The sequence below is a fragment of the Dermacentor albipictus genome, chromosome 1 (genome assembly GCF_038994185.2).
Source record: "Dermacentor albipictus isolate Rhodes 1998 colony chromosome 1, USDA_Dalb.pri_finalv2, whole genome shotgun sequence".
In the NCBI taxonomy this organism is placed as follows: Eukaryota; Metazoa; Arthropoda; class Arachnida; order Ixodida; family Ixodidae; genus Dermacentor; species Dermacentor albipictus.
In genome coordinates this window covers 62,596,912-62,612,186 of record NC_091821.1, presented here as the reverse complement: position 1 = coordinate 62,612,186, position 15,275 = coordinate 62,596,912, and the positions used below count along the sequence as shown (strand labels likewise).

Genomic DNA, 15,275 nt, shown 5'->3' with positions numbered 1-15,275 from the left:
TGAGAAGCAGTCAGAGAGCTTTGAATGCTACCGCGTTCCACTTTTAAAAGCGAAGCTTGAGCGTTCTCCAGATGTTTTCTACTATACTAACTACGCGCTATCGTGGTTCCCTGTCCAACTGCTTTGGTTACATACAAGTCAAGGCGTCTTTTTTTTTTAGCCAGACTAAGCTACGTGGTACTATTAAGGTCTATTCCATTCAATCAAGGTTATTTCCCTTTCTGTATTCATTTACGGTAAACTGCTCCTAGGCGCTCGACCCAGCACTGGTCAGCCTGCTGGAATATGTGAAGACGAACGGGCTCGGAGATCACCGCTAAACATCGGCCTCTCGTGGGCCTTGCCTCTCCCTTCGGCTACCTCCGTCCCTGGATGTTGCCTTCCCCTGCTTACTGACACCTTCTCTCCCTTTCCCCTCTGTCTCCTCATCTCTCATCTCGCGTCCCCCTCCCCCACGACTCTGCGCCGTGCTCCCAAATGGGCTGCAGAATCAAGCGTCATCTCTCGTGTGAACCACCACCATCACCACCACCACCACCGCCGCCCTCGATTGTCCGAGGTATGCAGTGGCGCACCCTGCACCCCCGGCTGTCCTCGATTGCACGGGGTGCAAGCAAAGGTGCCGCCGCTATGCAGTGCACCCTCGAACCTTGCAGCGAGTGGGTGCAGCCCGTTGCACCACAACCGGCACAGCTTGCACCTTTTCGTTTGCGGTGCCGTGCACCTTCTCTCACAGATACCTCAGAAATCGCAGTACTCACTGGCAAACTCGTGGACGTATACAAGCACTCATGTGCGCCGCCATGCAATGAGGGACGCCACGCCACGGCTCTGCGGCTTCATTCGTCGCCGCAATGACAACGCAGCTCATTCGCGTGAACTATTCAAGTATAAGCCCCCATGCCAGCGTGCGCGCGACGGCGACACGCGAAGTCGAACCCCGCGCGAGCGACGACGTTGAACGATGTCTCTCCGGTGTTGCCAGTATGCGGACAACAAATAAGCGCCGAAATTGGTTTGACGCGTCCTTTAATAATTTAAGTTGATGTGCCTTCCTATAAGGAGCAGCATAAAATATTGTGAAGGTCTTGCTGTCAAAGCGAAGCTTTCTTTGCCTTTTCTTTCAGCTTTCCGACTGCTGCTGTTGCTGTCCGGTACACCGCGTCGGGGGGGGGGGGGGGGGGTCAGAACGTGTGTATACATAACTCGTTTTCACCCCACCGCGTCGAATGTTCACAATGTCGTCTGGAGCTCCCTGGGCGTCGCCACATTAGCCTCTTGACAGCTGCAATTATCCGCAACTCCGTTCCGAAGCATTGCAGGAACTGTAGCGCTTCCCTTTCTACTAAGGTGCGAGTACAGAAAGGACGTAGATATAACTGTAAAGAGGAGGGAGGAGAAGAGGCAGTTCCCATACAAGGGAGATAGGGGAGGTGACGTGAGAAGGCAAGGAAACCCTACTACTATACGACAGTGGTTGCGGGGAAACTGGATAAGCTTAATTTCAAGGTACGGTACAGTACGTTACTGCTATTTCTGAAAATTACCATGCAAATATTAATGAAGGGATTCCTTTGTAGCAATTGCAACGATTGGGTGGATGTCTCGTTATCCCTTTATTAATTACCTCTCTCCACATTGCGGGTTTCCGTAGAACTATTACGTCAAACTCTTGCCTTTGCTTCGAATTGTTAAGTTCGGCTATACTCCCTACGATCTGCTAGCAGCCTGGTTAGTTCAGATAGAGCGGCTGCCCCGGAAAGGCGGTGGTCCCGGGTTTGAGTCCAGGGCCAGGACGAATTTTTCTTCAACTGGGAGGCTTTTCTTTCAAGGAACCCGTATGGGTTTCCTTTGTAGCAATTGCTACGATTGGGTAGATGTCTCGTTATCCCTTTATTAATTACCTCTCTTCACCTTACGGGTTTCCGCAATACTATTACGTCAAACAATGCAAATATGTCAAGCGGACAAACTACGCAGGGCGTGCAGAAACAGAGCAGTATTAAAGCGCACCGCAGGGTCCAGGGGACAATACGACACTACGGAAGCGGTCGACCGTCAAATCAACACTTCTGTGCCCACCGCGGTGGCTTTGCAGCTTTAGCATTGCTAGAAGTCGCGGATTTGATCCCAACCCCGGCAGCCCCATTTCAATGGAGGCGAAATAGACAACGCACGGGCACGTATATTTTGGGACACGTTAAAGAACATCACGGCGTCAAAATTAATCCGGAGTCCGCCACCACGGCGTGCCTCATAATCCGATTGTGGTTTTGGCACGTACAGCCCCATAATCATATTCAAGTTTAATACTTCTGCCACAATGCGATGTGCCATGTGAGGCAATGTCAACGCTCAACCCTCTCAGACGTTATGAAATATGGCGCACAACAACGCCTCAAGCAAACACCTCTCCCTGTGTGTTCTTTGTATCACGTAGACAAACAGCAGTGGTGCACGCAAGGTAACGTTTAACATCAACTCACCACTCTCGTGTTAACCTAAACGTTGAAGAAATTAAGCTTTAGCCGTCAACATCACCAGTAATTATCGTCAATCAAAGCATCCAGCACGGAAAGCTTCACTTACATCGATTCCCGCAGTGCGTGGGGATCTGCATATTTTTGTTTTCCACTGCTGCTGCTACAGTCTGGCATGGCACGTCGGGAAGCCGTTGAGAGCACATGGCAGTAGCGTGGTAGAAGAGATAGACGGTGTCAAAAGTTATGCAGATCCTACACACCGTGGGAATCGATGTAAGCGAAGGTTTCTGTGCTGTTTGCGTTGATTGACAGTATTTGGCGGTGATGTACGTTGACGGCATACGATAGTCCTGAGGTGATGTTGAAGTGTAAACTCCATGCAAGCGATCTTGCGAGCGACAGCGAAATAAAAGCGACGTGATGGAGATGGCTGTCGCGTTCGCTCGTCGCCTAGAAGTCGTACCCCATGCATGCGACGACATTGAGCAACGTCTCCCCGGTGTTGCCGATATGAGGGCAGCAAATACGCACCCAAATTGGCGTGACGCGTGCTAAATTAATGTAAGTTGATGTGTTTTACTGTAACTGCACGAGGTTAGCACTGTCATTGCCTCACACGGTACATCACATAGTGGCTGAAGTGTTGGCTTGCTAGCGCGTTATCTTGACGCTGCGGTGCTTCAATCCGGCCTAGAGTCTTCACGCCTTGCTTCAGTTGTCCGCATGGACAAACTTGCGCGGTAATTATTTTTCAGGAATAGCAGAAAGAGGCACTATGTTACCAAGAATTTAACACTTTCCCTTATGTCCGCCGTTTTAGCCATCTCTATATAAGTTGCGTTTCCTTTGAGACCCATAACGACTTGTGGCGGTGTGTTCAACTTCTTTCTGACGGCACCTCCCCCCACCCCTCTCTCTCGCGATACTCCCATGTACCGTAGTTACTCGCCTAATGGACGCACTTTCCCCCCGAAAATCTTGCCCAACGTTAGGGGTGCGTGCATTATGCGGTAAAGGAAACTCGAGCGGTGTGATCAGCGGCGTAGCAACAGGGAGGGCCGGGGGGCCGTGGGCCCCGGGTGCAAGTGGCCAGTGGGGGGGTGTCATATATGCCTGAAGACGCCCCTCTTTCCGCCGGCTTGACTGGGCGCAAATTGCAAAGAATTCTGCGGTATCCAGTAATCCGAGCTCATGCACGCGATGCGTTGCGCCGCAGAATTGTCGGCTGCAGCTCTATCAACACCCCACGAAATAATTGCACGAATGTGCGGGCTAAAAAATTTAATTCGCGAAATGGTCGCTAAACTACTCGCCTTAGCGGAACGTTTCATGTGGGGTGCGCTCGTGCTGTGCGTTCATGCTGGAAGCAGGAGTCGCTAAGCATACAGTGAGGCGTTGTAAGGCGTTGGGGCTCTTGGGTCCCTCTTCCGTTCAGAACGCGCAGCGAAGACGAACAAAGCAGCAAGAGGGCGTTCAACCAGCGTGCCCGGCGCTCGCGTTTACGGCGAAGCGTTCGTTGAGAGCAACGTTGCATAAGTGGGGCCGTCAAAAGTCGCGAATGGGATTCTCTGGATCGTCTTCAGACTCGGTTCGGCCGAAGAGTTTGGCGGCGTATGCCCGCCGCGATGTCCGGCTCGCTTTTACTTGCCCTCTCCTGCTCGCTCCGAGAAGCCGCTGCGAAACCTGCCGTTATGTTTCAGGCTTTCCTTCTTACCCTCGAAAGTTTCAGAAAACTTGTTGAGTGACTTCATGTCACAAGTACAGTGTCTGTATCAGCTGCACAGAATTTTATTTTAGAAAAAGGCGAATTTTGTAAGGATATTTCCCGACCGAGATTCTATGAAGTTATGTCTTTTTGTGATTACTAGGAACTCTGTAGTGCGAAAAATATGGCAGAAAAGTAGTAACCATATCCTTAATAATCCCGTAATTAGTACTTATAGAGGAAGCACTTCAATTCGAGAATTGAGGACTGAAAGTCATATTATTAACTCAACAAAAACTTCTTAAACAAAATCGTTTTGGGTGCTACAACCTACAGTACTTTGGCACTGCGGGCGGTGCCCAGTATATGGCAGCAGCGAAAAAAATATGAAATAGTGGACCAGTGACGTTGATCCCTTAATCCTCTCCATTGCGAGTGCAGACCAACAGTAGTGCAAGCTTTCGCGGGTACGGGCTTCATCGCGGCCTTTTGTTTCTTTTTTTATGGTGACGCCAAGAATCGACGCGAAGCGTGCTCTATTCTGTTCCCAATCTTGCGCTGGTACCGCAGCTCGGATAATCACGTTTGTTCGTATAGCAGCAAATGAAAACAAGGCTTTATTGATCAGGATGAAGAGAACTCGTAATTGTCATATCATTGGCGCCCGCGCAGCGGGGATGCAGGTAGCGTTTTCTAATAGGGTGAGGAGATCAGCGTCACCGACAAACAATTTAATTTTCGTTTTCGTTCAGGGCTGCCCACAGATAAAATACCGCGTGCCATAGAACCTACGACGATTTTTGTGAAGTTGTTGTTGGGCAAGATATCAATGTCGGGCTTCAATTTTGCAAATGCAATATTGCCGCTAAACTTGGTAATTGAAACTTTATTATAAAGATATTTTTGTTACTTGTGACGTGAGTCTTGTTTTCCACAATGCCGCATTTGTATTGGCTGCCAAGCCTTACAGTCTGACAGAAGATGTGCACATGGGCTTATCACACGTTATCAGTGCCGCACCCTGTTATTTGGCGCAGGAAAAACAGCGTGTATATTTGCTGCATTCGCGATCTCTGGGAAAGAAAGCGAAGGAGAGGGGGACCCGGGGAACGTGCGCGGTATCCAAGGCGGCTGTACAGGTGCTGAAACCCGGAAATTGTCGATATCCTCGCCTTCCTCGACTACATAAGGGGGGGGGGGGGGTGACAGAAGACCTATGGGCCCCGCGTGCGAGACGACCTAGCTACGCCACTGGGTGTGATAATATAAAAGGTGGTTGCGATGTAAAGCAGATATTAAAGTTTGTTCCTTGCAAGACTGGGGTATCAAATTCCACCCACATGTGGAGAATCATATGTGGGACAAAGTGGCAGGTGCCTCAATATTCGGTTAAAAGAGCATAATCAATGATTAAAAAGTCTGACACATCGGATCTAACGACGGACTGTAACATATGCGGCTGCACATCCGTGTCAGTATAGATACTGAAGTCCTTCCTAGACGTAGATGCCAAACAACTCGCGAAATAATCGAAGCGTTTCATATTAAAAGAATGGGGGACGCATGCGCCAGCCACGCATCGGTGTTCTTGCCAGACAAAAAATATGCATACCTGCTTAGCACGTGCGCTCACCCTACGTAATCTCTTAGTTGAAGTTGTTTTGCCTTTGTGGTCTAGTTTTTTTTCGTAATTTTTTGTTTGATTTTTGCTTTCTTTTAACATTTACGCCTTTGTTAACCTTCTTTGTATCTGGCCACATATTCGTTGGTTTCCATGTGTGTTGCTATCGCTTATACGATCTTTTCAATAAAATCAGCGCTCGCCCTGTGTATATCGTCTGTCTTGGTCCTTTCTCACTGTAACAAAATAAAAAAAATTACGGGGTTTTACGTGCCAAAACCACGACATGATTATGAGGCACGCCGTAGTGGGCCTCCAGTAATTTGCACCACCTGGGGTTCCTTAACGTGCACCTAAAACTTGAGTACGCGGGTGTTCGAAATGCGGCCGCCGTGGCCGGGATACGATCCCGCGACCTCGTACTTAGCAGCCAAACAGCATAGTCTGTAAGCAACCAGCGCGGGTTGCAATAAAACTATGTTACCGTACCAAATCGCCCAACTGTCCATCCTACTGCTTTGGATCCGGCTGGCGTTCCCGCACGTCGTACGTCGAATCGTACCGTCTCTCTCCTACTTCACGGCAGCAAGCTCGAGGTGCTATCATTATACGAGAAAAAGAAAAAAAACTCACTTTTACTCTGGAAAAGAAAAAGGGAGGTGGGTAGGGCGTTCAGTACATCAAAGTGTTCATTGTGCGAGTAACTACGGTATACAAGCGGCTACGGACGAAGAGTGGCAACGTTATTCCCCCATTTCCTGACGGCGTTGACTTTAGTCATTCTTTGTATTCTCCCACTATTTCATATCTACCATTCTAGTTTTTCTCTTGGCTGTTGCGCACGCGAGTACAAAGGTAAACGTTGCAGCTACTGCAATGCTCTTGCGGGGGGCTGACACGCAATTACAGTCGTTCAGGGAGCACTGTGTCGATAGTCAGGGAGCTCGAGAAGTCATTGCGAAAACGCCGAAGAAGCTCTCGTTTGAGAGGTGTCATATAGGTAATTCTCCCACGCCCCCTGCCATGTACATTACACACTTTCTTAACCACCTCCCTGCGGCATACCAGACAGCAGCAGTGGAAAGGTCGAAGGAAGAGGCAACGAAAGCTTCGCTTTAGAAAGCATACCTCGTTTGGGGGGAGCGTGGCCGTAGGCCCCAATGCTTTCTCCACAGATCATTGTAGAAGTTGCAGTGCTTGCCTTTGCGCTCACGCGCAAAAGTCTGGAAAGGGAGTAGAGAGAGGAGGCAGGGAATGGGTAGAACCGGATAAACGCCTCCTATAACAGGCCTGTTCATTGCTTTATGACGTCATGCTACTTCGACCGCACTTTCCATTGTCAAGCCCGGCGTGGCGAAAGTAGTGACGTCAAAATCACTGCGGCTTACTTGGGAGCATCTCCATTAGATCCTATGGCAGTCGGGCAAGGTAGCATGACGTCACGCCCCGAAGTGCACAGGCCTTGTGCTATCCAGAAGGCGTTGACCAGATGCCCTATCCACCGAATCCCCACAGTCGCGCGAGGTGAGTGAACAACTTCACCACTCTCATAGCCTCCGATATCGGACTGCGCCCGCTCGAAGGCCATGCCACTTTTCAAGAAGGGCAATGCGACGTCAGAAAGTATGCGTCTTGGGATGGGCTCAATAAAGGAAAGTCTACTACTACAGGTGGGTTCAGTTGGATAAGTGGATATATGCGAAGGTACAGTACGTTTCTGCAATTTCAGAAAAATAAACATCCTGCAGAGAACGGACGCAAGACATACAGACGCAAAGCATCAAAACACCGCAGCGTCAAGCCGACACTACGCAAGCGGCCGCACAGCAAATAAATTCTGTATCTGACGCAGTATCTTGGTGGCTATGGCGTTGCTCGAGGTCGCGGATTTCATACTGACCGCTACTCGATGGGGCAAAATGCAAAAACGCTCGTGCACTTACATTTAGGTGCTCGTTACAGACCCCCGGGTGTCCGGAGTCCCCCACCTGCAACGCGCCTGATAATCAGATCCTGGTTTTGGCACGTGAAGCACCATAATTTAATTAATGTTTAACACTTCTGCCACGATGCGATGCTGTGTGAGGCAATGACTGTGCTACCCTTCTCGCAGCCTACGAACAATGACCCACAACAACGCCTCGAGCAGTGTACTACGTGGGCAAACACAAATGGTGCACGCAAGGGTAACATCACCTTACCACTCTCGTATTGCACCAAGCACTCAATAACTTAAACATTCACCATCATTATCCTCGCCAATGACCGCCGTTTAACGCACACACTACAGAAAGCTTCGCTTACAATGCATGGATCAAGTTTGTTCTTAATCCGCAATATGCACAGAATGAAGCGCACCACGGCGGCCGCATTTCGATGGGGGCGAAATGCGAAAACACCCGTGTACTTGGATTTAGGTGCACGTTAAAGAACCCCAGGTGGTCGAAATTTCCGGAGTCCTCCACTACGGCGTACCTCATAATCAGAAAGTGGTTTTGGCACGTAAAACCCTACAATTAATTAGAATAAAGCGCAAACGAGTATGTAATATAAATACTGCGATTTTAAACAATAAGTAAGCGGTACTTGATAACAGCCTACTTGCGTACATTGACTACACCTCAAGTACCACGTTTTCACCGGCAGTTCTCGCCACTTAGTTTCTTGCGACTTCCTGTGTCAATTTAAAATAACTTCCTACTTAAATCGGGAACAGCATGCTCGATTCTACCATTACAAATTATGTTCTTTTCATTCCCACCAACATCTCACGGCACATTGATGAGGAGCCGTTTGAGTGAACTCTAATATACCGGAAAACTAAAACGCAGGGCAAACAAAGGTTATCATTCTTCAGGAAAGCTGAAATGGACATTATAGGAAAGAAACCTCTCATTACAACTACCACTTAAATTTTGAGACGAGCTTTAATTCTCGAGCAATTTAGGGATCGCGTGATTTGATAAAAAGACGCAGAATACTTCCGCTGCCTGGTGCGGTTCACAACCACTATACGCATCGACGAGGAACGAGCACTTGCCCGTGTTCCTGCAGAAATGCCTTGCACCCACGCATAAAGGGGTGAGGCAGACCAGTCAGTGCCAGCGGACTTCCTTAGACTTCAACGGTTTCTTCATTTCTGAAGCAAGGAAAGGCGACGCGAGTGACGGTCGCGGTGGGACGGGGGATGACAAGTCGGACTGGTTGGCCCTGCAGGCTACTTTTCTGCTATATTGCAAACTGCTTGTAAGTACTCTCTAAAGTCCTTTTCCCCAACTCCGACACTGAACCGACCGCTTAAGAAGGGACACAATAGGGTTCGCAGACACGCTGTGGTGCAAACCCCGAAGGTATAAAACAACGCACCAGCAGTTGCTGTGTGGCGAAAGGCAGCGTGGGTTGCCGGATCGCCAGAAAAATTAGTTTCTCGTTGCTGGTTAGCAGTTTTCCGAGGTTCGGGAAGTCCGGGTGGCATGTACAAAGGCAGTCGATGAGGCGCAGTTCTTCCACCTGGGAGTGAGAAGAACATCGGAGTGAACGAGCAAACAACTTACGAATGAACGATCGAACACCGATACACAGTCGGTTCTCCTCGCCGACCGTAATATCGTATGTGCATGTTCTGCGCAGTTATACCATTCAAGTAGCGCACGTTCCTTCGCGTAAGTTACAGCGCCAGCTCACGAACGCGTTTACAACAGACTACAGAACGTTCCCTGGAGTGGTGAATAAGCGCAGACTACGATTATGTGTGTACACCGTATCCCGAGAGATGCCCCACCCCCGAACGATAACCCACCCCTGTCTGTGGCACGATTTTCAAGTGTTTCAAGAACGCCGACAGATAACCCACCCCCTGACAATACCATTCCCGGCATTCATAATCCTCAAAAGAGCCGATCGGCCGGATCCCCCTGAAGGTGTTCGCCTTCAGCGTTCCAGGTGTGCTTTTTTAGATTGCAATACCATTCATACAAACTCTTTTCTTATACTTTATATATATTTATGTATACTTATATATTTCTTACACCGTGGATCAGAAGGCGGAGAGCTTCATGAGCGGATTGCTTCGGCGGTCCCCCCTTCCGCTGCCGTGCATGCCAACCACGTCGAACACCGTGCGTGAGGAGGTTGTCGACTTTTTGTTTGAAAGTGACAATGACTGTTTGTTCAACTGTTTTGACGACGAATGAATTCATGGCTGATGAACGCGTGTTCCTTCTTTGGCTGCTTCAAATTTTTAAACTTTTTTTACTGCACGCTGAAAGTTATCCTACCTTATATTTTCACTGGATATTCTTTCAATTTTAGATGGGCTATCTCTGGGAATTTCACGATAGGCGAAATTGGGGCCTAGGGGCACACGAATGATAGCAGAAAAAAAAATAAAGCAGCTTCCAAAGCCCTCTGCGAACATGTAGATACCATGCAGCATAACATAAACTGGGATCAGGCTTCAGTAATCGCCAGGGTATAGAATCTTTAGATGCAAAAGAAAAATTATAATCTTAACTATTTAAACAGCAGAAAAGAAGCTGTACCAAAACTATGGTGATGCCCCACCTACGTACGGGACATGCCTAAACAGATTACTGAAGCGAACTGAAGCTCGATGTTTCGAGCATTTTACCTTATAGTGAAGAAGGCTTCCGTGTGGAAGCCTTTTGTGTAGTCTACAGGCAGATACTGTCGAAGATCGGCGTCGAGCTCGCACGCGCAAGGGCTGCCACAAGGAATAAAGGAGAGGGGGCAGCCTCTGCCAGTCCTCAACGGTGTTCGCATGTGTCTTGTGCCTCGCCGGAACCCACAGACCGCCGACGGTCACACTGCGGTCATCTCACGCCTCCCTACAGGAGATGTTTGACAGATTACTGAAGCGAACTGAAGCTCGATGTTTCCAGCGTTTAACCTTATAGTCAAGAAGGCTTCCCTGTGGAAGCCGAGACGCCTCCTGTGTGTGTTCAGATAAGTTTGTCCGGTGACCATTTCACTGTTGATCAAAAAGTATATTTTGCTGCCCGAGTGCCAGGAGAGATGAAAGTCTAGCGAGAAAAAAATATTTGTTTTTGTGAAAGAAATATGGAAGCGTCTGGACAGACAGAAGCGCTTTTTGGTAATTATGCGGAATCCTAATTTTGGTTGCCTCACAAAGGAATAGCGTTGTGGCTACGGCTCTAAAAATAGAGAGTTATTGAGTACGGGTCAATAGCATCGATTCTAATTCATTATTACAGAGTATGACCGCTATGATGGGGAAAAGAAAAAAATCGTAAAAGCGGAGCATCGCACAATATTGGTCAAAGTCGAAATTTATTTATCCGTATGTGTGAAGACCACAGTTTTAAAGTTTTTTCAGCCTCTTTCCTTCAAAGTCATTGAAATTTGAGGCAAATATCTTGGTCCTAGTCGCCACTAAAAACTGATGAGAGGCGTTCAAGCTTAGGCCTATTATTAAATTAGCGTTAGCTTAAAGGTATATTTCCTAGAGAAAGCCATCCTCGATTTTCTTTAAAATTTCTCCACATTAAGTCTATTCACTTGAACTATAATGTAAGCTGGAAAATATGCTGCATCATTTCTTTTGTTTCAGAATTACAAAGCGAAAAATGGCCTGGCGAAAGTTACGTGAAGTCACGTGACACCCTTTCCCTTGTGCTTTGACATGCGCGACGTGGGTACCATCGCAGAGCTTGTTCGAAGACCGTTCATTTGAACTCCATGTACGGTTGGGAATCACGCATGGGTGATCGAAAGATACGCGAGGTCACGCGACGCCATTTCTCATGTGATTTGACGTTCGCTACGTGGGTACCATCGCATAGCTTTTGTGATTCCCATTCGTTTGATATTTATATGTCCGCATGGTTGGTAATTACCCACGGGCTGGCTAAGGTTACGTGATGTCACGTGACGTTTTTTCACAGAGTCTGAAGTACGCGACGTGCGTACCATCGCAGAGCTTGTTAGAAGCCCGGTCGTTTGGTATTCATGTCAGTATGCTTGGAAATCACGCTTGGGCTAGTAAAAGATACATGAAGTCACGCGACAGCCTTTCCCACGTGGATCGACGTCCGCTACGTGTGTGCCATCACATAGCTTTTGCGATCCCGTTCGATATGACACACATCTCACTGTTTTTGAACCACATGTTGGTTTCTGAAAGTCAAGCAAGGTCACGTGATCTTTACTACGTAGTCTGGCCACGTGCCCACGTGGGTACTATTACAGAGCTCCTTCGAAGCCCGATCGTTTGATACCTATGTCATTATGGTTGGGAATCAGGAATATGCTGCCGAATGTTACGTGAGATCCCGGAACACCCTCTTCCACGTAATCAGAGATGGGCAACGTGGTTATATTCGCGGAAATTTTTCGAAGCTCGTTCATTTGATATCCATGTGAACGAGCCTTGTAAAAAAAATGAACAGATGTCACGTGATGCCCTTTTCACCCAGTTTTTATCAGCTTTAGAAATCAACGGTTTGTTACTGTATGCTACTTTGTTTCAATGCATGCCAGCAAAGCCATCAAATAGCTACGTTTTGCCTGACCTGTTCACGGGAGTAATTATAACGTCCATAAGAGTGCATTATTTGGATGATGTATCGCGCGGGAGACCCATTTTTGTTGTCACATGAGAACATTTTTCAAGAACTTTTAGAAATAATCAAATACAGAATAAATAAAAGACACTGACAGGCGCACACTCTCAAATGTTTTATTTTTTCCCGATGAATGGATGGATGGAAAAACTTTAGGTTCCATAGGGACGTGCACTATCACGTAGCGGGCTGCTCCCACGTCGGGACAGAAATACCTAGCCTTTCCGCCACGTCGCGGGCCCGTTGGACTGCCCATAGTTGGGATTCAAAATCGGGACTGCGTAGAACAGGAACACAAACAGGCGAGGCCACCCGAGATAAAAACCAATCCTAGTAATATCATACCAGCCAGGAAACTAAACTCATTCTCGCGAAGAGACAACGACGGAACGCTGATACACTGGTCGCGAAACTTTCTGATATTTCGGCTCCTCAGAAACTTTCTCGCATTTGTGCGTGCCTCTTTTCCGTAAAAATGGCCGAGTGTGTAAAGAACCACGTAAAGTGTTTCTTTTTTTATTAAGTTCTTCTGGCGTCGTACATTAGATTCCCTTAGACTCCGGCAAGGTATACATCGCTCAAACTGGGCGTTGTAAATGATCGCCGGCAGCGGTAGCATGCTCTATAAATTAAGAATGGGACAGGATCGCATTTGCCGTATCACTACAAAGAGTACACGTGTGAACCTTTGCTGGTAAACAAATGCAACAACGGAAAAGTAAGAATACCGGGGCACGGGAACTAGCAGAGGCGATATATAGAAGAAAGTTTGGTGACCAGTATATCGGCGTTCCGTCGTTGTCTCTTCACGAGGATAAGTTTAGTTTCCTGGCTGATAGGATATGATCAGATTTGGTTTCTAGCTCATGTGAACTCACCTGTGTAAGTTTCTGTTCGCATCCCTGGGGGTCTAGGGTGTCCCAGCTAACTATAGTCAGAGCTTAAAAATGTGCGAATGCCACGTAGCTGGACCGAAATAAGGCACTGTTTGCCGTCGCTTGGAGATACTCAAACAATTTTTTTTAATTTCACCTAATTATATATTTACTCTTAATGAATCAACTTCTAAAATATAATTAGATGAAAAGTGTCAATAAGAAAATTGTAGAGCGACATGAAAAACTCTCGATACATCTTTCTGTTCGTCAATACGTGATAAGATCGTTTTTCCGAGCGTGAAAGAAGCCTCCGAATACACGCAAAGTACCTCGAGCGGCCAGTCGCGCGGAAATTTTGCGTGCATTCGTGGGCTTCTTTCACATACGGAAAAGCACTTTTACAGTGGAGCTGTTAGAACCTAGCTGGGTTTTTCTTTACGTCCGCAGCTTCGCAGAGCTGGGGGAAAGAGCTGAGAGAGAGTGAAAGCAGAGTATAAAAATAGCATCGCGCAGCATAGCGACGCTGCGAGGGGGAGAAGGAGCGGCGCGGCGGGGACACAGGTGGTGTGACGTCATTAAAAAATTATGGGGTTTTACGTGTCAAAACCACTTTGATTATGAGGCACGCCGCAGTGGAGGACCCCGGAAATTTCGACCACCTGGGGTTCCTTAACGTACACCTAAATTTAAGTACCCACGGGTGTTTTCGCATTTCGCCCCCATCGAAATGCGGCTGCCATGGCCGGGATACGATCCCGTGACCTCGTGCGCAGCAGCCCAACACCATAGCCTCTGAGCAACCACGGCGGGTGGTGTGACGTCATTGCTCTCCGATAAAATAATAATATTTGGGGTTTTACGTGCCAAAACCACTTTCTGATTATGAGGCACGCCGTAGTGGAGGACTCCGGAAATTTTGACCACCTGGGGTTCTTTAACGTGCACCTAAATCTAAGCACACAGGTGTTTTCGCATTTCGCCCCCATCGAAATGCGGCCGCCGTGGCCGGGATTCGATCCCGCGACCTCGTGCTCAGCAGCCTAACACCATAGCCACTGAGCTACCACGGCGGGTTGCTCTCCGATAAAAACCCACTCGCTCGCTTCGGCGGTCCTCTTTCTCGCCGTGAAAAAAATTATGCGTGGATCTGCTATCTCAAACTCCAGAGACCAGTGGAGCTGGGGGAAGGCCAGTAAAGTAGTACCAAACCGCAAACTTAGTTTAAGTGTTGCTGGGCTTCCCCCAGCTCCACTGGTCTCTGGTGCTTGCGATAGCAGAGCCACGCATAATATTTTATGTAGCACGTATTGAGCAACAGAAAGCTGTATCGGGAGTTTTCCATGTCGCTTTACAAGTTTCTCGTTGACACAAATAATCTAACTATAGTATTTGAGAAGTCGATTAATTAAAACTAATTATCGAATTAGGCAGAATGAACAAATAATCATTTGAGTATCTCCAAGCGACCGTAAACAACATTACCTTTATTCAGTCCAGCTACGTGGCATTTTCGTGTCTTTAAACTCTGGCTAAAGTTAGCCGAGACACCCTGTATAAGTGAACTAAGCATTGGGAAAAATAAAAATCAGTTACGAGTGTGCGTCTGTCCGTGTCTGATGTCTGTGTCATATTTTTTGCGTCTAAAACCATTTCTAAAAGCGATGTATACCAACTAGCGCGACATCAGACGTTACTCTTCAAGAAGACTCTTCAGTTATGGTTGGTCGGCGCAAAATTATAACATTTCGTCATTATTTTGAACTTCCCAGAACACCTCCGTAAATGCATCTTTACTTTGAATTAAATTCACTGGTGTTAGTAAAATACGTGGCGCGTAGATTAAATTATTTGGCACTGGGATTAAATATGTGGCACCTGGATTAAATTGACTGGCGATTGGACTAAAAGAGCTGACGCTTGAATTAATTTGAGGAGGAAATCTGTAGTTCAGGCGCCTGCAAACAGATCCTTTCACTCACCACAACT

At 47.6% G+C, this 15,275-nt stretch overlaps 1 protein-coding gene across 8 annotated transcripts in view; it reads right to left on the bottom strand.

Annotated features, from left to right (window-relative positions):
• LOC139047669 (uncharacterized) overlaps window positions 1-15,275 on the bottom strand; it is a 37,922-nt gene that overhangs the window by 18,840 nt on the left and 3,807 nt on the right. The window contains exons 2-5 of one of the 8 annotated variants that reach the window (XR_011507307.1): window positions 9,176-9,319; window positions 7,753-7,797; window positions 6,938-7,032; window positions 6,299-6,408 (exon numbers count right to left, since the gene is read on the bottom strand). The exons of 1 other annotated variant lie outside the window; for it this stretch is intronic. Coding sequence is in view for 4 of the 7 variants with exons in the window: in XM_070521568.1 (XP_070377669.1) it covers window positions 6,938-7,032; window positions 7,753-7,797; window positions 9,176-9,319 (284 nt within the window). In the remaining 3 variants the exon portion in view is untranslated. Of the gene's footprint in view, window positions 1-6,298; window positions 6,409-6,937; window positions 7,033-7,752; window positions 7,798-9,175; window positions 9,320-10,439; window positions 10,657-15,275 lie in introns of all 8 variants that reach the window. 6 more of the 8 variants (XR_011507308.1, XM_070521568.1, XR_011507313.1 and 3 more) reach the window with 6 other exon arrangements.